General features: G+C 39.5%; 1 protein-coding gene across 1 annotated transcript in view; it reads left to right on the forward strand.

Annotated features, from left to right (window-relative positions):
* Positions 1-25,172, forward strand: part of LOC139655949 (titin-like) — a 225,562-nt gene that overhangs the window by 65,859 nt on the left and 134,531 nt on the right. Inside the window, 27 exon segments of the mRNA XM_071533376.1 lie at positions 158-406; positions 870-947; positions 1,031-1,057; positions 1,762-1,818; positions 1,914-1,958; positions 2,261-2,320; positions 4,300-4,536; positions 8,821-9,162; positions 9,897-9,972; positions 10,268-10,345; positions 10,641-10,712; positions 11,009-11,098; positions 13,366-14,378; positions 14,977-15,027; positions 15,231-15,629; positions 15,971-16,249; positions 16,732-17,001; positions 17,136-17,275; positions 18,275-18,401; positions 18,556-18,822; positions 18,974-19,240; positions 20,331-20,594; positions 20,838-20,977; positions 21,655-21,781; positions 22,582-22,848; positions 23,998-24,264; positions 24,847-25,113. Of these exon segments, the coding sequence (XP_071389477.1) occupies positions 158-406; positions 870-947; positions 1,031-1,057; positions 1,762-1,818; positions 1,914-1,958; positions 2,261-2,320; positions 4,300-4,536; positions 8,821-9,162; positions 9,897-9,972; positions 10,268-10,345; positions 10,641-10,712; positions 11,009-11,098; positions 13,366-14,378; positions 14,977-15,027; positions 15,231-15,629; positions 15,971-16,249; positions 16,732-17,001; positions 17,136-17,275; positions 18,275-18,401; positions 18,556-18,822; positions 18,974-19,240; positions 20,331-20,594; positions 20,838-20,977; positions 21,655-21,781; positions 22,582-22,848; positions 23,998-24,264; positions 24,847-25,113 (5,556 nt within the window).

Raw genomic sequence — 25,172 nt, forward strand, 5'->3', positions numbered from 1 at the left:
TTGTAGATTTCTGTTTTCTGTTCGATGTTCCATGTTTCCTTTGCATTTAACTTAAATCAAGACTCAAAAGTTCAAATAGTTATAATGTGAATAACGCAAATAAAATAATACACTTTTTAAACTAAGATGAATCTAATATTCTGAAACATGTTATCAGAAACTTCAATCTAAACTAACTCTAATTATCCGGTTTTAGCTGACCAAATTCAGTTCACCAAATGCATCCGAAGCATTGAGGTCAATGAGCGCCAGGCTGCGACCTTCGAGTGCGAGTTGTCCTTCGACAACGCCACCGTCACATGGTACAAAGACGCATGGGAGCTTAAAGAAAGCCCAAAATATAACTTCAGGACCGAGGGCCGACGACACTTTATGATCATCCGCAATGTAACAGCTGAGGACGAAGGTTTGTCAAGGAACAGCGATGTGACAAGATGAAATAGATTAATTTAAACAATACTTCACTTTGGAAAAACATTTCAACTGTTATGGCTTCAGGAGCAGTCGACCTGTGGTGCCTTCAGGATCCACTGTCATCACCGTCATGCAGGCTGTTTTCCACAGCTCTCGATATTATTAATTACAAACGGGCAAAACTACTTCTTGTTAAATAAAACTGTGGACAGAGAATTAAATAATATCTTGCTCTACTTTGCCCTGTTTTATAAGTTTAAGTTTTAGACTAGGATTACTAAACAAAACTAACTGAATGGTGGTGACCAGGGGTCCCCAGTGTAGTCCATACTGATGGTTGACTGTAAATAAACTCCTATAGAGGATTTGCAGTTAAAATGTTTTACCAAATTGAACTACCACAGTAAGTAACGGCATTAACTGACACTGAACACTGTCCCCACCATGTCTCTCAGGCGTTTACTCTGTGATAGCACGGCTGGAGCCCATGGGAGAGGCTCGAAGCACAGCTGAGCTTTACCTCTCAGGCAAAGGTCTGTACAACTATAAGCCAGTCAGTGTTCCTGTAAAGTGAGTGCTATCTGTAGTTATAACACTTCATCTTATTCTTTCACAGAAATTGGGTTAGGAAAGGTTCCTCATGGTGAGTATTTTAAGAGCAGACGGCACAACTTAACGACAGTAAAACTGAACATGTCTTCAGGTCTAAACCGCTGGTGTCCAATGAAAATCATGCTAGCAGACCCATGGTCTACCTTTGAAGTTGGACCATAGGTTTAATGGGTTTCATAGATTGTTCGGTCATGACCCCCTTTCACGTTAAACCCGAAAATAAAATTGCCTCAAGTGAAGCTACAAGTTCTCATGCTGCAGCAGAATTAGTTTCACATAATTGGTAACACTTTACAATAAGGGTCACTAAGTTAAGGGTTAGTTAATGCTTGATAAGCATTAACTAACCCTTCATTAACAGTTAACTCATGTGTAACTTACTAATGGTGTTCTTGTTAACTAAGATATAAATTTATACATTATTTAATAGTTTATAAAAATGACTATTAAATAATGTATAAATTAATACCTTAGTTAACATGAACACCATTAGTAAATGATTACCAGACACATTAGTTAACTGTTAACTTTCTTAATCAATGTACCCTTATTGTAAAGTGTTACCACATAATTTAAGTAGGCATCACTTCCTGATCAAACTTTGACAAAATTTGACAGAGTTTGTAAAGTTTTAAAAGATATGTGAGGTCTTACTGTCACAAAACATATTATAAATAATATTTTCACTGATTTATTATATATTCATTCAAGTTCTATGTATGGCTAAATCTTTAGATGTCCCAGATACACCAATTCAAGTCCCAGATGCACCGTCTATGGTTGCTTTCAGAGGTAAGACTGGGACACTTTAACAGTTTATGTTAAATCTTATCCCGGCCTCACGTTGGCTCCTTTCATTCACAAATGTCTCACTTTTCTACCAAAAGATTCATCTGAATTTTATCACTACGAAGAGAGAACAGAAGTAAAAGGTATATACTTTGCGGACTACAAAATCATAACATTACTAATTACTATTGTCACTTGCGGCTCTAATCATTCTTACCCTTGGATGGAGTGACTGAGGAAATGTGAATCACCTAGTTGCTGCATTTCATCCATCAAAATTAAACCATTACCCATCATCCTAATAATAAACCTAACATATCATTATCATCCTAAAACCATCATCCTAAATAATTGTGAGCACTTAAAATCATTTGTGTATAATGTATAGTATATTTATTTATATTATAGTATATTCTAACCATCAATTATCCTTTTAATATGCTAGCTTATGAAAGTTGGACATTTCAAGAGGAAAGTGTATCTCTTCAATACTCTTCTGTCACAGGTATCAATATGATTCTATTTTGGATGATATTTCCCTCATCAATACAATAACAAATCATCACATTGTCTGTCTGTGTCTTCAACTCTGTTCTCATGTTAATTGTTTCTGTCCAGTGTCTGTTTTCATCTCTATTGATGTCATTTGCCATTACGTTTCTCTGTTATCTGTATCTTTCCTCATTGGTTGTATCTTCCATCTGAATTTCCACTGAATTTTATCATCAGTCCATATCAGTGAGATGATGAGATGTTAGGGCGTTTTCTAAGTTCACGTTTCTCCTTCAGCAGAAGAGAGAGAACCTGTTGAAGAGATTGTTGACAGGAGACAGATTGGAATAAGAGAAGAAATCCCCGAAGGTATCATGTTAAAAGCTAAAAGCGGCTTCTGGCTGTTCAACAAAGCTTATGGCTGTAATGTAACAAGCCAGCTGATCAGATGCTTGTCTGTCCACTTGGTTTACATGTCATCATGTAAAACGCTCCAGCCAACATGTGTCTACCAAATGCCAGTTGCTGGTCAAAAACCTTTTCTATGTCCAAAGTTATAATTTCTTGTTTGTGTATTTGACTTGTCTCTTCTGTCTTGTGATTTGTGTCTTTCACCCCTCTTAACCTGCTCATGTGCAGACATGGTTTCATTTTTATGTTTTATGTTTTTTTACTCTTGTTAACCCCAACTCACTTCTCTTATGCTCTTATTAACCCTCACTAGAGCTTCAAGTAGACAGCAGAGTGGAGAATAGAGCTTGGCAGTTAGTCTAATAAATGAACTTTCTTGATCTTTTAAGTTCCTGAAGCTTACAGGAGACCAGAGGAGAAACCCTCTGCCCCTGCAGCTCCCCCCCCTACTCCGGTCAAAGGTATCCGCTTATACTTCTCTTTTCATTATTATTCATGTTCCTTCTTACTTACAGTATGTATACTTTCTATCTTGTTGGTGTAACTCTGTCATTCACTCTTTGTATGTGTTCAGAAGTGCTTCTTCTGTCAACAATTTCTGTCTCTTTGTATTTCTTTAGTTCTTAAAGTATTTGTGTTCGATGTCAGCATTTGAAATAGAAATTAAAATAGTTGATAATGTTTTAAAGTACCAGAAGCAAAGAAGCCGGAGCCCCGCGTCGCCGTAGCCGCTCCGCCTCAGCGGGAGGAACGCCCGGCCCCAGAAGGTAACGCCGTGTTGTTAGTGATTACTTATTGATTACTTATTGGTTTGTCTGTCTGAGACTCTTGATCTTAAATGTTGTCTTACATTCTTAATTCTTGAGAGAAAACACAAAAAAAATGCAAGATGAAAAACTTTTGAAATGGCATCAAAAATAAATGTTAATGCAAGCTTTTCCACACAGATTTATATATTTTCTATTATTTCCAGAATTTTTATATGTAAATGTTTATTTTTATCATTTCTTTTCTTCAAAGAATATTATGAACCTCAGATGGCATATTCCCAACCAGAGCCACAGAGAGGTAGTGTGTATCATGTTACATTTTTAACATTTTTAACATGAATTTAGTATTTCTTATTGAAATGATATTTATATATTTTTTTAATTATTTTTTAGAACATTATGAACATCACATTGCATATTCAGAAACAGAGTCCTGGACAGGTATCTGATATTACACTTTGATCTATCCTTAAACAGACTATCCTATCCTTATCAAATAAAACTCTTTACATGTACTTCATCTTTTTCAAAATGTTCTCCCACAGTTTGTGTGCATAATGAATGCTATCTTAAGTGACTTTGTCACGACTGATTTGTGTTTGTCGCTGTTCTTCACTGGACCAGCTGTTGTTCTTACAATGCCTGTGAAGTAATTCACTGCAGAGCATTGCATTCTTCGCTGTCTGTCAGTTATCTGTCAGTCTGTTTGTTATACATCTTCTATGTTTTTGATTCTTTCTTTTAACCATAACTCTTGAAGCTGTGTGTACTCTGTGTTGACTCACAGTAATATTTCTCTGTTACCTTGAAGAACCCACAATATACACGGAACCTGAACCTGAACCTGAACCTGAGATAGTGACCATTCCCAGAAAGGTCACTCCTGCACCTTATCAACCCAAACCTACACCAGAGCCTAAACTGGTGCCTGAGCCTAAAGTACCAGCTCAGAAAACAGTGGCACCTGAGCCACAAGTGGCCACATTTAGGCCTGAACCAGAACCACCAAAGGCTCCCAAGAAAATACCAGAAGCTCCTCAACCTAGAGGTAAAGTAGCAAACGCTTTGCTTTACTACTGTTCTCCTGGCAAGGCGGCACGTTCATTTGTCTTTAATGTGTTGTGTCTGTACTGCTGTGTTCTACATGTTTAACTGTCAAGATGTTTACGTTTATTTGTGTAAATCTCGAATGTTCAGAGATGCTTGTAGTTTGGACATTAAAACCCTAAAATTCTTCTAAGTTCCTGAAGAGCGCAGAGTTGAACCTACCAAGAAGCCTGAACCACCTCGACAACAAGTGGCTCCACAGAAAGGTAGATGAGCATATAGTTTAGGGATCACAAGCTCTTTAATGTGTTTGTTGTATGTTTGTCAGTGTAGCACAGCTTAGTCTTGTTTCTTCAATGCTAACCCCTTGAGTTTAATTGGTTGTTAAAGTTAACATCATCTAATGAATTTGGAGTTGGCAATCCATGATTTAGGTTGTTTGGCTACATCTTAGATATAATCCTTCTACAATCGAATTGTCAGTTGATGGTAAATCAGCTGGAAGCATTTCATCTCACACCTTTGGCTCTGAAAGAGGCTAATGATAAAGAGAAGCACAGTAAAGCAATGCTAGCTGGGTCTATTGACTTAATATGGAAATTTTAAGAGTTACATATAGGGTAAAAAAAAAACATTTTAATGTTTTCCTAAGTGCCAGCTGTACCCAAGGCAGAGGAACCCATAGTTCAGCCAATTGCTGACAAGATTACTCCAACCAAGACTGAAGCTATTGCAACAAAAGGTACAGGAAATCTTGAAACACTTTGCTATATGTTGTCATGTGATTAGCTTGCTGGAATATATCTTATTCTATGTTTTTGGTCATGTTATGTGTTTTGTGTATTCAGATGGTTTTTTTTTTTTTTTTTCAAATATCTCTCTGCTAAGCACTCGTTAGAGTGTGGAATATTGACCTCAGAAGCCAGTAGGGTACTGAATATATCTAATATATCTTTAAAGCACCAACTGTACGCAAACCAGAAGAACCTGTAGTTCAACCAACTGCAGCCAAAGTTACTCCCTCCACAACAGAACCTCTTCCAACTAAAGGTATTGATAGTTTAAATTCTTGGGTTTTGCTGTCCTATTTTTTTTTCTCTTTGTTATTGTATCTGTTTTTCTGACTTTAAAGTGATTCTTCAGATATGTCTTTTATGATCTCTTTCATTAGTAGACACTCGTTAAGAGTGTCGTCTGTTTCCATGTAAAATCTTGGTGATTACCTGTAGGTTAAACAATAAATGTTCTCTTAAATGCCAGCTGTACCCAGACCAGAGGAACCTGTAGTTCAACCATCTGTACCCAAGATTACTCCACTCAAGACTGAAGCTATTCCAACTAAAGGTACTGCAAATATGCTCTTGATAGGTAGTTTTGTTGTACTGTTTTGATTGATCTTTATATTGTTTCTTACATGGAATTTGATATATTCATGTGAATATATCATTCTTAATTTGTGCCTTTTTATGTACTTAGGGTATTACATGATAATCTTTCATGTCTTTTGTGGATATTTCTTTCAGTGTGCTAAGCGCTCGTTAGAGTGTGATTTGCACATTTGGGTTTCTCTTACAAAATATGATAATGCATATAATCAGCTTATAAATGAATGTCCTTTTAAGTTGTCCCAGAACCAAGGACATCTGGACATGTCACCGAATCTCCAAGAAAACCACAGTTACCGGCTGGTAAGCCTGAAGCAGAAGCAGCAGAGTATGCCCTTGAATTGCCAAAGCATGTTCCTGAGGCAACTAAGGAAGCCCAAAAGTATGCCTCTGAGTCACTTCCAGTGGCCCCTAAGGAGCCAATATATGCCCCTGAAGAACCAAGCCAAGCTGTTCAACTGCCAGTGGCAATTCCTGAGGTTCCAAAACATGTACCAGAGACACCAAAGCCAGTTCTTAAGGCAGCGAAACCAGTACATGAGAAGCCAAGACATGCTCTTGAAGTGTATGCCCCAGACGAAACAACAAAGCCAGTCCAAGAATCACCCAAGTATGTTCCAGAGGCACCACAGCCTGTTGAAAAGGAAGCAAAGGTTCCAGAAGCACCAAAGAAGGTTCCAGAAGTGCCAAAGAAGGTTCCAGATACACCAAAGAAGGTTCCAGAGGCACCAAAGAAGGTTCCAGAGGCACCAAAGAAGGTTCCAGATACACCAAAGAAGGTTCCAGAAGTGATAAAGCAAGCTCCAGAAGCACTAAAGAAGGTTCCAGAGGCACCAAAAGCACCAGAAGAACTGAAGCCTGGCCGACAAGCACCAGCACCAGCACAAGATCCTGAAACACCAAAACAAATTCTTCAGGCTCAAAAGCCAACTCCTCAACTACAAGGTAGATATATCTGCAGATATGATGAACAAAATGAAAGTGTAGTAATTAACTAATAATTACTCACTTTGAGCTTTCCATTTACCCTCTTTATCTTTTATCCTAAGAACTTTTACTCATCTTCAGCAAATTCTTGAAAGGTTTTGTCCTGATGTTTGTTCTGTCATATTTGTTTACTGTTGTCATGCTGTGTCATTTATCAAAACAGTAAAACAGAGGGAGTTACCACAGGAAAAAACAGCAATAGCTAAACCAAAGCCTGAGCTGAGTACACCCACCAAAGGTATGCTTAAACTTACAAATGTTTCTCAGGAATGTCTCAGGAAATTTAGCACAGATTTCTCTCTATTTCTTATAGACTGATTGAGTGCATTTATTTATTGTAGCACCCCAGAAAGCAGAGCAAGTCACTTCTGCAAAAGTAGAAGTCCAGCCTCAGCCTAAAGAAACTCCACAACATAGAGGTAGTAATTTATGACATTGTATGTCTCACAATTTAGTTGTAAATTAGAATTAGAATATTTGTGTTTTTACACCTCTGATTTTTTTGTTCTGTGTTGCTTTCCTCTTTGCCACCGCTCCATGGTGCAAATCTTGAATCTTGGGCTATATCTTAAAAGTTACCCCAGTTCCCATGAGGACTGAGCTTATGGAAACAACAGTTATGGTTGAAGACAGAAAGCAGTCTTCTCTGAAGATGGGTCTCAGTGAGCGGATCTCTCTGGCAGAAGAAGTTGGATACAGGCAAGAGGAGGTCAAGACATATGAAAGGAGAGAAGAGCACATGGAATCCAGAGTGAAAGAAGATATATCTTTGAAAAGGGGGATAAGACAACAGAGGGTGATAGCAAAGGAGGAGGTTCCTATTTGGTACAGTGAAGATCTGCAGGTCGAAGACACTCCAGATGAATATACAGAAGATGTAGCTGAACCACTAGAGGACATTGAGTTAACATACACTGAATATGAGGTTGAAAAACCAGAAGACATTGAACCAATAATTCCTGTCACTCACGATGAAGAAGATGAAGCTGAGGTCCTGAGGCAAGAAATTTCAACTCAGAGGTCTGTCTCTCCACCTCTGAAGAAAGCTGTCTTTCCTCCAGCCAAGAGAGAAGTCACACCTCCACCCAAACAAGCTGTTCCAACAAAGAAAGAGGTCTCTCATTCCAAGGCTGGAATGCCATCCAAGAAAGAAAAACTGACACCTAAGAAAACTATACAAGACAGTAAACTGAGAGACGTTAAAGTCCCTATAACTCATACAGAGGAAATCTCAGGTAGAGAGGACAGGTCATTTGTTTCACAGAGAGAAGTTACTGAATCACATGTATTAGTGCATGCTGAAGAGCATGCTACATATGAAAGAACTACTTCAATGGAAGATGGTGCCCCACTCAAAATAGCTGCTACCCATAAAGAAGTCACTCCACCAAAGAAAGCAAGCATACCTCAGGAAGTTACTCCAGCTAAGCAAGCTGACTCTATTGGAGTGGAAGAAGTTCCATCTCAGAGGTCCATTTCTCCCCCTCCTGAGAAAGCCGTCTCACCTCCAACCAAGAAAGATGTAGCTCCTCTACCCAAAACAACTGTTGCAGTGAAGAAAGAGGTTTCTCCTCCTAAGACAGCCATTCCTCCCAAGAGAGAAGTAAGAATACATAAAAAGATGGACTCTCCCAAGGAAGAAATCACACCATCCATAGAAGAAAAATATTCTCCTGAAGATATTTTACCTCTGCAGAAAGCTACTCTTGGGTCAAGAGAAGTGTCTCTTGAGGAAGAAATTGTCCCAGTGATGAGAACTGTTCCAACTATGAGGGAAGTGTCTCCAGACAAGGTTCCACTACCTAAGAAAACAGTCTCTCTTGAGGAAGAAATTACACCATCAAATGAACCTGATTCACCAACAAAGGAAGAGATATTACCTGTGAGGACAGATGTGTCTTCACTTTCCAAAGGAGTTGTTCCTCCTGAAGAGGTCACTGCCCCTGAAGAAGTGACTCTACCCAAGAAAGCTATCCCTAAAGACAAAGATATGCCAACTAAAATATCTCTTCCTCCCAAACAAGTTACACCACAGAAGAAAGATCTGCCCCCTAAGGAAGAAACTGTTCCACCCAAGACAATTGTTTCTCCTCCATCCAAAGAAATTACCCCTGCTGATGACGTGGTGGGTTCCTCTGACCTGCAACCACCTAAAGAGGAGAAAATCACCACAACTAAACCTCTACCGCCAAAAGAAGATGGCAAGAAAGCAAAGAAGGGAACACAGAGGATACAACAACAGATCCCTCGGAAAGGTATTCTTTCTTGATTGAGCCCCTCGGGTTCATATGATCGCCATAAGATCAACCCCTCTTATAGATTATAGATTATAGATATAGATTTTAGTTTAACATCTCACTTTTACCATACTCATACCTCTTTCTAATTCCTTGCAATACAGCATTACCTCTTGAAAAGCAAAAATGATGCAGTGGTGCACTAACTAAACTAAACTAAACTAACCTTAGTAGCATTACAGTATGCACTGCTTGTCATTAACAACTGTTCCACATGTATGTGTATGTGCAGTGTATACACCTTTCTATGAACCTTTCTTGGACTGTTGTCTATTGTCTGTTGTAATGCTTTTGTCAAAATGTGAACTACTTCTTCAAAAGCAGACCACAGGGTTTCTATTGAGGGGGTCCCTGTTTCAGTTTCAGATGATGTCACTCCTCTACAAGGTACATCAAGTACTAAAAAGTACTTTCTTGGTTTATTAACATCTTCCATTGTGTTGAGAATCTTTTTCTACATAATTTTCCATCCTTTCACTTGTTTGGTCCTGTCACTCCCACCACTTGTTTGTTCTGTTGTCAGTTGGGATGAATTCTTTCCTGTCTAAATCATCTTTCAAATCCTCACTTGCATTCTGTCCCATTGTTTGTGTGTTTGTTTACCTGTTTTGTCATTGTTAAATCTTGGCTGACCATGTTGATTTCTTGGTCATGACCTTGGCATCTTGTATTCCTAAGTGTCTCCTCCAGAGGAGAAGAAACCATCTCCACCGACACAAAAGCCTTCACCTCCTCCTACTCCTGCAGCAAAAGTCTCTCCTCCTGCAGGTAGTTTCTTCTGTTTGTTTTGTTTATTCAAATATCTGTTTCCTCTTTCTTTGACTTTGCTGGCTAATTAAAGGATAGCCATGTTGTTTTTCTTTTTTCTCCTTTCTCCCATTTACTCTGTCCGGTGTTTGTTTCCTGTTTGTTGTCTACTTGTCCTCAGTCTTCTATGCTTTAATCATCTTCACTTGTATTGACTTCCATGGTTTCACTGTTTGTTGCATACAATATCTTGCCTGAGCATATTGATTTCTTGGTCATGACCTTGGCATCTTGTATTCCCAAGTGTCTCCTCCAGAGGAGAAGAAACCATCTCTACCGACACCAAAGCCTTCACCTGCTCCTGCTCCTGTAGCGAAAGTCACTCCTCCTGCAGGTAGTTTCTTCTGTTTGTTTTATTTGTTGAAGTATCTGTTCCATCTCTCTTTGAGTTTGCTGGCTGATCAAGAGTTAGCCATATTGTTTTTATTTTTTTTAATCATTTCCCATTTCATCTGTCTAATGTTTGTTTCCTCCTTGTTGTGTACTTGTCCTCAGTCGTCTTTGCTTAGATCATCTTCACGTGTATTGTCTACAGTTCAACTGTTTGTCTCATGTACCATATCTTGACTGAGCATGTTGTTTTCTTGGTCTTGACCTTGGCATCTTGTATTCCCAAGTGTCTCCTCCAGAGGAGAAGAAGCCATCTCCACCAACACCAAAGCCTTCACTTGCTCCTGCAGCAAAAGTTACTCCTCCTGCAGGTAGTTTCTTCTGTTTGGTTATTGTATTGAAATAACAGTTATTGCTTTCTGTTACTATGCTTTTTTTTTTGCAATCTTCCATCTTGTTTGGTTTTGTTTTGTTACATTATTTTCCATCTCAGCTGCCTCTGATTTGTTTGTTTTGTACCTGATGTCTCTTTTTCTTCATTCTTCCATCTTTAAATAATTTTCACCTGTCTTCAGTTGCTTAACTGTCTGTTTCAGTGTGTTGTCAGGTTCATATCTTTACTGAGCATGTTCTCTTGGTTGTGACCTTGGTATCTTGTATTCCCAAGTGTCTCCTCCAGAGGAGAAGAAACCATCTCCACCAACACCAAAGCCTTCACCTGCTCCTGCTCCAGCAGAAAAAGTCATTCCTCCTGCAGGTAGCCTCTTCTGTTTGCCATTTATGTTGTTTAACTTCATGTTTGTACTCTTCCTAAAATATTTGTTTAGTCTTAATGACAGTCTGAACTCTTTCATTTTGTCTATTTTGTTTATCCAAGTATCTGTCTTCTCTTTTAGTAAGTTAGCTTGTTTATCAAACCTTAGCCAGTGTTGTAATCAAGTTGGCGTTCTTGTAGCTAAAGTTTCACCAGTGGAGAAGCCAAAGGCTGCACCAGTGGAGAAGAAACCCTCTCCACCAGCCACAAAGGCTGAACCTTCTCCTGTAACAGAGAAAGTCTCCCCACCTGAAGGTAACATCTCTTCTGTAACTTTAATTAATGCTGCTCTCTTTAATGTCTGTTGCTCGCCTTGAGCATTTCTTACAGCTTCAGTCTTCATACAAGCAATCAGAACTCTGTTTTGAGAAATGCCTTGGTGCTCTAACTCTGTCTAAATCTATCAGTCTAATTGTTGGATTCTTTTAAATTGTTGAAGCCAAATAACCTTATAGCTGATATTTGTAAAACATCTCTTGATGCATCTTGAGTATATTTTGCTGTAATTTAATACACATACAATGACCAACACAGTGTTTGATAGTTTGTACTTTATGAGGAAAGGGATTACGAAATAAAGGACATCAAGTTGAACAGCTGATGAAGTCATTGCATTCACTTCTGGAAAATAGTTGTCTTTTTGTGCAAAATATTCTGAAGTGAAAAGGAAACAGAAATATTTAAAAAATGCATGCCACACTTCCTTATATAACCCAAGTATCTGTCTATTTTCAAAAACTAATAAACTTTATTTGTCTTTGTGTCCAACTTTGCCCATTCCCCTAACACTGTTTGTATTGTTGTCTATACTAATATTGATTTCATTCAAATTCTTGCAGACAAGGAACCAGTTACAGCACCTGGACCAACGAAAGGTATACTAAATGACTGCTTTATTATCAAAAAGAATTACAATTGTATACATATTTGCTATATGAGTTATAACAATTATAAAATAGGAAGATTTTATGTGTGGCATTTACATGTGGATGTGTTGTTATGACTGTATGTTATGCTTATGTGTAGAGACTTATGTTATAAAATTCAAATGAGATGTTGAGTTTCCTGTTTGTGTGTGAATTTCATGTGTATGTTATAAAAAGCCTATTTACTACTTCAACCACAGTGCCACCTAGTAAGCAAAAGGGTAAGATTCCTGTTCAGGAGGCAAAAACACCTGAATCACCCAAGTTGAAGAGTAAGTTCTCCAGAATACCCAAAGAGAAGGAACCAGAACCAGAAGTCATCAAGCTGAAGAAGGTTCCAGTGAAACCTCCAGAGCCTGAGAAGGAAGTCATAACTCATAAAGCAGAAGTGACAAGGCATCACGATTTAGAAATGATGGTTCATGGACTTCATGATAGAGATGATCGAGACATAATAACACTTGGAAGAACTGAACGAGTCTTCACTGCAGAGGAAGAGACAGTGCATTTGGGCTATTTTGAGGAAGCTGAAAGGGTTGAAGTTGTCCAGAAAATGGAGAAAGCAGGATGGACGAGAACCCCCAAATCACAGAAGGACGAGGAACCTGAGGAGCCAAGTTTAGATAAAAAGAAAATAAGTAAATTGCCAAAGGCAGATAAGCAGCAAGAATCAGTTAAACTGAAACCATTTGAAAAACCTGTGAAATTAGAGGAAGAACCACAAAAGATCAAGCTGAAAAAGGTGCCAACCAAGCCCAAAGAGCCTGAGAAGGAAGTAATAACTCATAAAGCAGAGGTTATGAGGCATTATGATACAGAATTGACGGTTCACGGACTTCACGATAGAGATGATCGTGATGTAATAACACTTGGAAGAACTGAACGGGTCTTCACTGCAGATGAAGAGGCATCTGAACTGGGCTATGTGGAGGAAGCTGAAAGGCTGGAAGCAGAAGATGAGAAGACAAGATGGACAAGAACCCCTAAAGTGCCGAAAGATGAAGAATCTGAACCGGATTTAACTAAAAAGAAAATTAAGAAATTGCCAAAGGAAGAGGAGGAGCAAGAAATAGTGAAACTGAAACCATTTGAAAAACCACAGAAACCAGAAGCAACTGAGCCTCCAAAAGCTAAAAAAGAAAGTGAGGCAAAGAAAGATACTGAACTGACACCATACAAGAGAAGTGAGACACCACAGAAAGATCAACCCACTGCTGCTGCAAGACGACTAAAAGATGAACGCACTCCTCCTTCCACGAGTCCAGACACTGCTTCTTATGTTAGTAAAGACCAGGAGGGGATTACGCAGAAGGAGCAGTTTGATGAAGTACCTAAGGATGAGGAGCCTACAGATGCTGATAAGCTGCGTGCCAAAGCTAAAATCACTGCCACACCAGATAAAGAGAATGAGCAGGTTGTACTGAAGCCTTTCACCAAGGTCCCCAAAGCTGAAGAAAAGCCAGAAAAATCACCCGAGGAGGAGAAAAAGAAGCCTGTAGACACAAAAGCACCCAGCAGAACTCCAAGAGTTGAAACTCCTAAAGAGCCCAAGGAACCGCAGCTTAGGAAAGTTGAAAGGACTGAAACACCTGAGAAGGAGGCTGAGAAACTTAAGGAGAAAGAGGAGCCGGCTGTTGCTGCCAAAAAGCCCAGTCCTCCGGGAAAGATAGCCCCAGTCAAGAAAGCAGAGACACCACAGAAAGAGGCGGAGGAAAAAGAGAAAGAAATAGCACAAAAACACACAGAGACCATGAAGAAAGGTGTAGAACTAAAAAAGACACCCTCACCTAGAGTGGGTAAAGAAAAGGAAAAAGAAGAAATAGCCTTGAAACCTGTGGAGCAGATCAAGAAGGTTGAGCTGAAAAAGACCCCGTCACCTAAAGTTGAGAAGCCAAAGCCTAAAGAACTGGAATCAGTCCCCATTGAGAAGAAGACAAGTGCTGAAAAATTGAAAAAGATTCCCAAAGCAGAATCACCAAAAGACTCTGTTGAAGCTGTGAGCCTCAAAAAGGTCCTTAAGAAGCCATCAGCAGAGGAGGAGAAGGCTGCAGAACCAGCGAAGCCTGGTAAAGGGAAGATCCCCATGGTGAAGGAGGTTTCTCCTGGAGCTGTGCAGATGAGGAAGGTCGCCACCCAGCAGGAGGAGGAGGTGTTTGAAGAGGAGTTTGAGGGCATAGTAGATGAAGGCGAGGAAGAGGAGGAGGCCTGGGGCTGGGAGTTGGTTCCTTCAGACGACTGGGAAGGTGAAGGGGAGGATGGGGCATTGGAGACTCCGGGCATGCCGGGCGGCAAACGAGGTGAGACGAAGGCCGCTGAACCCTCCAGCTGATGACCCAGGAGCCCTTTCATCCCATCTAAGATGACTCATCTAATCTTCATCCAGTCCCTATTTAATCATTTGATCCATCAATCAGTCCATCCGTCTACCATCCATGTATCCATTCATCCATCTGCCCATCTATCCATTAGTCGTCCATCCTTTGTGATATTCTAATGTCCGACATATTAACATCCGTCTTCATTTGTGTCATTCATGTCTTTGTCCATCATTCAGTGTTGTTGAGTGTTCCTCTGCACCAGTGTTAATGTTGTTCAGTAGAACATTTAAGTCATCTTGTATCCATTTATGTCCCTTGGATCATCTTGTCCCATTAACCATCCTTTTGTCAAGATTCGTTGTCATTCTGTCTTCATCCTCTTCACTCATCGCAGTATGTGCTGTGTGTTGACCTTTCAGTGTGCTCATGTGATGTGTACAATATTTCTTTGAGAATTAGCATATTTGCTGTCAGCATTGTTCTGCTTACATCTTATCTTGGCTTCTGCTGGAATATTTACAACAATAGACAGCTCTTATAGAGACAATGAAAACTCATCCTGTTATTTCCTGTCCAGACGGAAAACCATCAGAGGAGCCACCCAAAGGCAGAGGTAGAGGATTTGGGGGTGAGAATACACTCTTAGCTTATGAGCTTATTAGACATTGTTTGTCATATGTGTCAGTTGTGGACAACTTTTCGTTTGTTAAGTCTTCATTCTTGCCTCTCTTATAACAATTCTAAGATCTTAAAAACCCCACTGTCCGCGTCTGATTCCTCACTGTCACCATACTTGAAACTAACTTGATGAATTTTTGTTTGGTATTGCAGCAAGACAAACCCCATCTCCTGGGGATGGTGGCAGAGGCAGGGGCCTGAAGCCCGGTGGAAAAGGTCCATCACCACCGGAGGAGCCCTTCGGAGGGTTCAAGCTCAAAGCTGTGCCTCTGAAGTTCATCAAGAAGCTAAAAGACATTGTGTTACAGGAGGCTGAGTCTATTGGCTCGGCTGCTGTGTTTGAGTGTGAGGTTTCACCTTCCACTGCCATAGCTTCATGGATGAAGGATGGCAGCAACATCCGTGAGAGCCCCAAACACAAATTCACCTCTGATGGCAAAGATCGCAAGCTGAACATTATTGATGTCCAGCTGTCTGACACTGGTGAATACACTTGTGTGGCCAAGAATGCTGGCAAGGAAATATCATGCACAGCCAAGCTCATTGTTGAAGGTAATTTGACAAGGTTTTTTTGTCCAACAAGATGCAGCATGATGAAATTTTTAGAGATAAGGATGCCAAAATCCAAGAAGATCATATCAAAAATATTTGATATGAATTGGCAGCTTTTTGTGAATCAGCATTGTTTAAACATTTCAATTATGCTAAAGGCATTGAGGAGGAGTTGCCATGGTTTTTTCTTCAAGTTTATTATCAGCTTTTTGCCCATAGACCAAAGAGCCCCCTCTTATACTACAGGACCCACCAGTAGCGTTCCTATATCTGTTTTTTACTTATGCTAAAGGTATATTGTAAAAAATGCAGTCTTTTCTCATCATGCTATCTCTGTGCAGAGCTGCCTGTGAAATGGCTGAAGGAATTGGAACCGGAGACCTCGTGCATTAAAGGGCAACCGATGTACCTAACATGTGAGTTGAATAAAGAGAGAGATGTGGTTTGGAAGAGGAACGGCGAGGTCCTGAAGACAAAGGCTGGCAAGGTGGCCATCAATATCATTGGGTTGCAACATGCTGTGACCATCCAGAACTCCACTGAGGAGGATGCCGGTCTCTACACCTGTGAAGTGGCCGGCCAGGAGGATGTCAAGACTTCAACCAACGTCAAAGTGATTGGTAAGCAGGTGGCAACATCTAGCAGAGATGAATTGTCATATTTCTAAGCTTTAAAACTCTAAGCGTTATTATCTCAGTTGTGATCTCAGAGATGTTGGTAACACTTTACAATAAGGGTACATTAATTAAGGGTTAGTTAATGCTTAATAAACATTAACTAACCCTTAATTAATGCTTGATAAGCAGTTAATTAATGCTTAATAAGCATATACTAACCCTTAATTGACAGTTAACTAATGTGTCTGGTAATCATTTACTAATGGTGTTCATGTTAACTAAGGTATTAATTTATACATTATTTAATAGTCATCTTTATAAACTATTAAATAATGTATAAATTAATACCTTAGTTAACATGAACATCATTAGTAAATGATTACCAGACACATTTGTTAACCGTTAATTAATGTACCCTTATTGTAAAGTGTTACCGGTGAGGATAATATATGGGCCAAAATATTAATTGACTTTTCCCTCCACAGAAATCATCAAAGACTGGCTGGTGAAGCCACTGAGAGACCAGCATGTGAAACCCAAGGCCAAGGCCACGTTCAAATGTGAACTCTTCAAGGACACTCCCAACTGGAAGTGGTTCAAGGGAGACGATGAGATTGCGCCTTCTGATAAGGTGGAGGTTAATAAAGATGGAAAGGACATGACTCTGAGCATCAACAACTGTCAGCCTGATGACGTAGCAGACTACACCATTCAGGTTGAGGATCGCAGATACACAGCTAAACTAACACTTGGAGGTTTGTTTTACACACACACACAAACACACACACAAATCAATATTCGTCATGACTGGGGATTGTGCCCAAAAAGCTGAAATCTGCCCTTGATTGGTGTAATGTGGCCTGACCGTACGCTCTCCATGCTCCTGTAGAGCGTGAGGCTGAGATCCTGAAGCCTCTCTCCAGCCTGGAGGTGGTGGAGAAGGAGGAAGCCAACTTTGACACTGAGATCTCTGAGGATGATGTGACTGGAGAGTGGAAACTGAGGGGCCAGATCCTCACCAGGTCTCCGGTAAGATCTTTAAAAACTTCTTATACATGTGAAAAATGGAATCTGTTCACTTTTAAGACTTCTTTCAATTTGAGCCTCTTTTAATCAGTAAAAACCTTTCAGTGTTAAGAATTCTACTCTAGTAACAATATAATTCATATTTCAACCGTGCAGACTATTTTCTACATTTGTGTTTCTGCATGTGTTCGTTTTTTCAGCCTTTGTTTTGTAGACACATGGAAGAGCTGATTACCAGTAGACTTTTGAGTCATCGTGGTTGAAATTAAATCATGGTTCAAATTAAACAAATGATCTCTCAATGTCAAAAAATCCAATTTTATCATATTTACATCAAAAAATAAAAAATATTGTAAATCTAACTCTAAATCTAACTAAATCTGTCTCTCCATTGGAAATAACCCAATTACCCAGGTCTCATCCACAAGTTTCCTTGGAGTCCTGATTGATGAAACTCTGAGCTGGAAGAGTCATATTCGTTTTGTTTGCAATAAAATGTCCAAATCTATTGGCATCATCGGCAAATTTCAAAGTTTGGTTCATCAGAAGTGTCTATTAACTCTTTATTATAGCTTAATTTATCCGTACCTCATATATTGCAATATCATTTGGGGAGCTACTTATTCCACCCACCTTTGTAAGATTTATATTTTGCAAAAAAAGGTTTTGCAGAATTTAGCAGACCACTCAGCCCCTCTCCCATTACATTATTTTCATTATTTTATGTCTTTGCTTGTTTTATCCTGCCTACTTTATGTTTGCTTTTTGATCTTATGGCTGCTTGTTTGCTTATTTTTGTTGGATTACATGAATTTTGGATTTGCTTATAATGCGAGGTGAGACTGAGGTGAGATTCCTTCTATAAGCCTCAAGGGGTTTTCTAAATCTCACCTGCACAATTTGCTTCTTCTCTTTTGTTGTTGTGTTTTTGCTGCTTTGTTTTATTGTGCAAAATAAAAAAAATCATTATATATATATATATTGTACGGTCTCTTTTTCCAGACATGTGACATCAAAGCTGAGGGCAAGAAGCGTTTCCTCACCCTGAAGCATGTCCAGCTGGACCAGGCTGGAGAAGTGTCTTACCAGGCTCTGAACGCCGTCACCAGCGCCATGCTCACAGTCAAAGGTAAACTGTCAGGAACGAACCTTATTTATTTTTTATTGTCTACAGCGGCTTTGTTGCCCTTTGTGTCGGAAACGGACGTATTGCAGAACTACGGTAAGAACAGTGCAGGAAGTGTTTACTCTGTGAATAACCGATCATCGTTCGCACCTCCCAGAAATCGAAATGGGCTTCACTGACCCGCTGAAGGACGTTTCTGTGCCTGAAAAGAAACAGGCTAAGTTTGAATGCACCATCACAAAGGATGTGCCTAAGGTCATGTGGTATAGAGGGGCTGACATCATCACCCCGGGCCCCAAATATGAAGTTATCGATGATGGAAAGAAACACATGCTGATCATAAACAGCTGTGAGTTTGATGACGAGGCACAATACACTGTTGAAGTGCTGAGCCAAAAATCAACCGCTCAGCTTAATGTGGAGGGTAAGTATCGGACCAAACCGTCTTCAGCTCCCCATCTTTCCTTTTGGAGGTTCTGCATATCTGTTCTGTGTTGTCATTTGCTGATGGATGTGTGTCTTTGTATGAGGTCGACAGCAAAATTTGTGTTGTGTGCTCACCTGATGTATTCCAGGCATGAGGCTCAAATTTGTCCAGCCGCTTCAGGACCAAACAATGAAAGAAGGTAACACGGTACAGTTTGAGCTCGAGCTGAGTCACGAGAACGTACCGGTGGTCTGGTACCGAAACGAAGTTAAACTGCATGTGAGCAGAACAGTGCTCACCTATGTTGACGGAAAGAAACACACTCTAGAAATGAGGATGTTGACTCTAGACGATACCTGCCAGATTAAGGCAGAAGCCAAAGGAATTTACTCCATGTCAAAACTCACGGTCATAGGTAACTGACATCATTTCTTTTTTTATTCCCTTTCCTCTTTCTTTTCTTTCTACTGCCTCCTTGTTCTCATGTGAATTGTACTTGTGTCATGTGCCCAGGTTTCAAGATGGAAATGTTTTTTTGTGTGTTGTATTTCCAGTGGTGGAAGAAGTACTCTGATCCTTTACTTCAGTAAAAGTACCAATACAGCAATGTAAAAATACTCCATTACAAGTAGAAGTCCTGCATGAAAAATCCTACTTAAGTAAAAGTACATAAGTATTAGCAGCAAAATGTAGTTAAAGTATTAAAGTAAAAGTAGTGGTTTGGTGCCTCTGACTGATATTTTATTATATATGACATCATTAGATTATTAATACTGAAGCATCAGTGTGTAAGCAGCATGTTACTGTTGTAGCTGCTGGAGGTGGAGCTAGTTTGAACTACTTTATATACAGTTAGCTAGTTTAGTCCAGTGGTTCCCGACCTAGGGGTCGGGCCCCTCCAAAGGGTCACCGGATAAATCTGAGGGGTCGTGAGATGATTAATGGGAGAGGAAAGAAGAAAAAACAAAGTTCTGATACACAAATCTGTTTCAGTTTTTGGACTTTTTCTCTAATCTTTGATTTTTGCTGAAATATTGGATCATTTGAACATTTATTGAAATGAAACCATGTGAGGTTTAGAGGGAAAAATCACTATTTGGTGGAGCTGTTAACAACTCATAGACATCTGAAATGTGACCCGACTACACACTGCTTTTTGTAAGACGTCAAAAGCCAAAAAGGTTGGAAACCACTGGTTTCATCTTTAACAATGTGTTGTATTTTAAAAGCTTGTTATATTATCCATTGTGTCAAATCTCCATCTGAAAAGTAACTAAAGCTGTCAAATAAATGTAGTGGAGTAGAAAGTACAATATTTCCCTCTGAAATGTAGTGGAGTGGAAGTATAAAGTAGCATCAAATGGAAATACTCAAGTAAAGTACAAGTATCTCAAAATTGTACTTAAGTACAGTATTGAGTACTTGGTTACTTTCCACCACTGTGTATTTCCTCCTCATTTTGCTTTAAACTAACTGTTTGGACCTTGTGCCCGGCTCCGTTCCAGAGGGAGACGCCGTCTTCACGGTGAAGCTGCAGGATTACACGGCCACAGAGAAAGACGAGGTCACTCTGGACTGTGAGCTCAGCAAGGACGTTCCTGTCCTGTGGTATCACAACGAGAGGGAGATCACCGCCTCCAAGATGGTGGTCATGAGGGCCGAGGGCACGCGCAGAGCTCTGATCCTTCAGAAAGTGGAGGATAAAGATAAAGGAAAATATGTATGTGATTGTGGAACGGACAAGACCATGGCCAACATCAATATTGAAGGTAAAATTGTACAAAATCTAGATAGTAAACGAGAAAATGATCTTGAAACAAGTGGAATTTCTTGAAACCTGCAATAATCCACCAGTGCAGTAATATAAATCGACTTAAAATATCTTAAAATAAAGTTTGATCACTCTGAATACAAACTAATATCACTAAACTTGTCATTTTTGCAGCGCAGGGGTAATTTTCAGGAGCATTTCCTTTTTTTTTAACAGTTTATTTTCCATTTTTCATCCCCAGCTCGTCACATCAAGGTGGTTCGCCCGATGTACGGTGTCGAGCTCTTTGATGGAGAGACGGCTCGTTTCGAGGTGGAGATCTCTGAGGATGATGTCCATGGCCAGTGGAAACTGAACGGAGAAGTCCTGAACCCCTCTTCTGTGAGTTCCTCGCCAACTGATATTTAGAAATTAGGTCGTCTAGTGCTGGCTTGCTAAATGTCCTGAAAATGAATTACAAAAAGTATTTCTGTTCTTATGCACCAAAGGTTTGGAACAAACTCCCATTACAAATAAGACAAGCAACTTCTGTTGATAGTTTTAAGAAACAGCTCAAAACCCATTTTTATGATCTTGCTTTTAATTAATTCCACCTTTTTTATTTTAACACCATTGTTATTAATTCATACTTCTTTTATATTTTTTATACTTGTTTTATATTTCTTATACTTGTTTTATGCTTTTTATATCTAGGATTGTTCTTTATTATTTTCAATTTATTTTATTATCTTATTCTTTGATATACTTGTTTTATATTTCTTATACTTGTTTTATGCTTTTTATATCTTAGGATTGTTTTTATCATTATTTATTGATTTTTATTGTTTCTCTTGTAAAGCACTTTGAGCTGCATTTATGATATGAAAGGTGCTATATAAATAAAGTTTATTATTATTATTATATTATTAAATAACATAATTTCAAAGCAGATGTTTGGTGCTTTCAAAAATGTGCTGTGTTGTATTGTGTGATATATCTTCTTCCAACGCCTTTTTTAATGTACATGCTACAAGCCATATTCTCAGAATTGGACTAAAGGTTTCCTCTGCTGTTCACAGGATGTTGACATCATCGAGGAGGGCGGCAAACACACTCTGATCCTGTACAACTGCAAAGTCTCTCAGACAGGAGAGGTGGCGTACAGCGCCGCTAACGCCAAGTGTTCTGCCAACCTGAAGGTCAAAGGTAAACACAGAGCTGCTCCATCTGCATTCTCCTGGAACCTTTTTGTCATCTTTGGTTTCGGCGGATTCTGCAGTTAGACTCCTGTGTCAGTGTTCAGGAAAAACTGGGTGTGGGCTTGAGGAGTTGAGTATGGAAGCTCATTTCCGCCAGTGTGATGAAAAAAACAGTCCTGTAAGTCATTATAATGAGAAACTTTCTCAAAATAATGACTTAGTATCTCAAAATAATGAGAAACTTTCTCAAAATAATGACTATTTTGAGAAAGTTTCTCATTATAATGACTTACAGGATCTTTTTTTTTTTCATCACACTGGTGGAAATGGGCTTCCATAGTTGAGCCTGTGGACACGATACAACATCTGAGTAAACCTGTGGCTGGGGACTTCTACACTAGTTCCTCTACTCTGAAATCCATTCAAATTGTTCTGTTATTTCCACTTGCCATATGTCTCTACTTATTGTATCTTACCTATTTAATCAATGTTTAGACTGATGGAATAAATGTCTTAGGACCATTTAGTAGTACTTTTTAGAGTCTTAGGTTAGTCTTAGGTGTTTTGTAGGTTGTAAATGTTACTGTATAATACATGCACTTTTTCAAATCTAGACGTGTTAGTAAACATATATTTTAAATACTATCTGCTTAGTGTCTGGGCCCTTATTCTCAAGCTTCAGATAGCTTATCAGGGTGTCCCATGTCACATATCTTCATTATGTCTCATATGATTGTACTTATATTTTAACTGATTTGTGAATAAACTGAACTGAACTGAACTGAATTTCTTACTATTTTATTTCAGAACTTCCTCTTAACTTCCTCACGCCGCTGAATGACGTGCAAGTGTATGAGAAGGACGAGGCGAGGTTCGAGGTGGAGGTGTCCAGAGCGCCCAAGAGCTTCCGCTGGCTCAAGGGCTCTCAGGAGCTGGAGAACGACGACAAGCACGAGATTATCCACGAGGGAAATATGCACATTCTGCGGATCAATTCAGCCGCATACGAAGACGAAGCCAAGTACATGTTTGAGGCTGAGGACAAGAGGACAGCCGGCAAGCTGGTCATTCAAGGTAACTCACAGCCACATTTAAAGGGAAAGTATTTTTTTTATTTTTATTTTTTTATTTTATTTTATTTTATTTGCACACACACAAAACTGCATAAAATCCAGATAATGAAAAAAAATAAAAGATGTGACAGGAGAGGTCAAGAAGCCACAGGCTTATACAACGGACCTCCCCTCAACTTAAGGAGAAAAACAAATAATAACAAAAAAGGAAAAAAAAAGAAAAAAACTAAGCTAACATAATTTAGAAAAATGCAACAAAAAATAAATGACAACAAGAAGCACACAAACTGAGCAGAAATATTAACCAATCAGTAGACAACAATCCAATAAAAACAAAGAAATACATGAAAAACAATACGGGGAAAAAGAAGAGAAAAAACAAATTCCCTGCGTTAAGTTTCCCTATTTTTTAATTAAAAGTTTTCTGATTTTGTTTTTCAGTTTTATATATAGACAGACAGACAGACAGACAGATAGATATGTAGTATATATGTTGTTACAATAATCTCTTTCCAACTGAAAATATAGCCTCATTGTGGTTCAAATGCTCACTATACAAATATGAACAGTATGAATGTATTTATTTTTTTATGTATTTATTTTTTTCTCCTTTATTTAACCAGGTGAGTCCCATTGAAATGTTCATCTCTTTTGCAAGGGAGCCCTGGCCTAGAGAGCAGCAAACAGATGTTACAAAAATACAACACAAAACCACAATATAAAATTACAAGAAATACATACAAATATACAAATTACACAGGATACAATCTCAAGTAAATCAGCTACAAACTTCAGTTTTTAAAGACTGCAACAGACTTTTAAAATCACCCAGAGGGATGAAGTGATCCAGGTTTGCATCTTTCTGGAGCTGATTCCAGGACCATAAATTTATGGTTGTCTCAGTCCATTAAAATAAACAGAAACAACACATTCCTGACTTGACTGATGCAACCAACTCATTTTGGAAAAGTGATGTTCCATGTTCAAATTCAGTAAAGATATGTGATACAAAAAAACAACAACACAGTCCTGGATCCGGTTGGCAGACGTGGCTCCAATTTTCAATTCCAGAGAAACAGGGAATCCTGATTTTAAAAAAATATATACGGTCAGTTTCAGATGTAAGATTTCCCGTCTTTTCCCACGCCAGGTATCCGCCTGGAGTTTGTCAAGCCGATTAAGGACGTGACCGTGAAGGAGCGCGAGACGGCCGAGTTCAGCATCGAACTCTCACACGACAAGATCCAGGTCACCTGGTATAAAAACGACGTGCGTCTGCATCCCAGCAAGGTGGTCCACATGTCAGACCACGGGAAGGTCCACAGCCTGGCCTTCAAGGAGGTCACCATCGACGACACGTCCATGATCAAAGTGGAAGCCATGGGCAAGACTGTGACCGCCATGCTCAATGTGATTGGTTAGTACACGAATGTTTACGTCTTCCAGAGAAACAGATATTTGCTTCAAAAGCCAAAACCCATCTAGGCAGCTGGGAAGTTAATACTGTCAGAGTTTGGGTTGATGCTGATTTGTTTGTCTAGACCAGTGATTCTCAACCTTTTTCATATCAAGGACCCTAATTTAGTCCACATTCGAGCCACAGACCCCCATTTGGACAGTCCACCATTGAGATTTTGTCTCTCGGACCCAAATCTGAGAATATTTTTATTGTTAGATATGATTTTGTCCAGAATTCCGTGACTGTCTGTATCGTAGGTAGAGAGATAACAGAGCAACTATGATGTGTTGTAAATTAAGTTTAACGATTCATCAATTTGCTGGGGACCCCCTGGGACCCCCTCAAGGACCCCTGGTGGTCCTCGGACCCCACATTGAGAACCACTGGTCTAGACTAACAGAAACATTGTGATCAACCTCATTTAGAGGTTCTTTTAATTTCTAAAAAATCTATTTGGCTGGTGAAAAGTTAATCGGTGAATTTTTGGAATCCATTGACAAAAACATGAATTTATTGATCTGGATCCACGGTTCTCTGCAGAGGGAGACCTGTACTTCACCACCAAGCTGCAGAACTACACCGCCGTGGAGAAGGACGAGGTGACGCTGGTGTGCGAGCTGAGCAAGGCCGCGGCCGACGTCAAGTGGTTCAAGGACGGGAAGGAGATCACTCCCTCCAAGAACATCGCCGTCCGAACTGACGGGAAGAAGCGCATGTTGGCGGTGAAGAGGGCGGAGAAGGCCAACATCGGAGCCTACACCTGCGACTGCGGCTCCGACAAAACCACGGCCAACCTGAAAATCGAAGGTAAAACTCCTGGAGCTGCATCTCAGGAGTCTAGGACTTAAGTGACTTGCCTGATTGCT

This window comes from Centroberyx affinis, unplaced genomic scaffold, assembly GCF_046629955.1.
Source record: "Centroberyx affinis isolate AG114_WGS23_722 - 3 ecotype Tasmania unplaced genomic scaffold, CSIRO-AGI_Caff_v1 ptg002362l_1, whole genome shotgun sequence".
NCBI lineage: Eukaryota > Metazoa > Chordata > Actinopteri > Beryciformes > Berycidae > Centroberyx > Centroberyx affinis.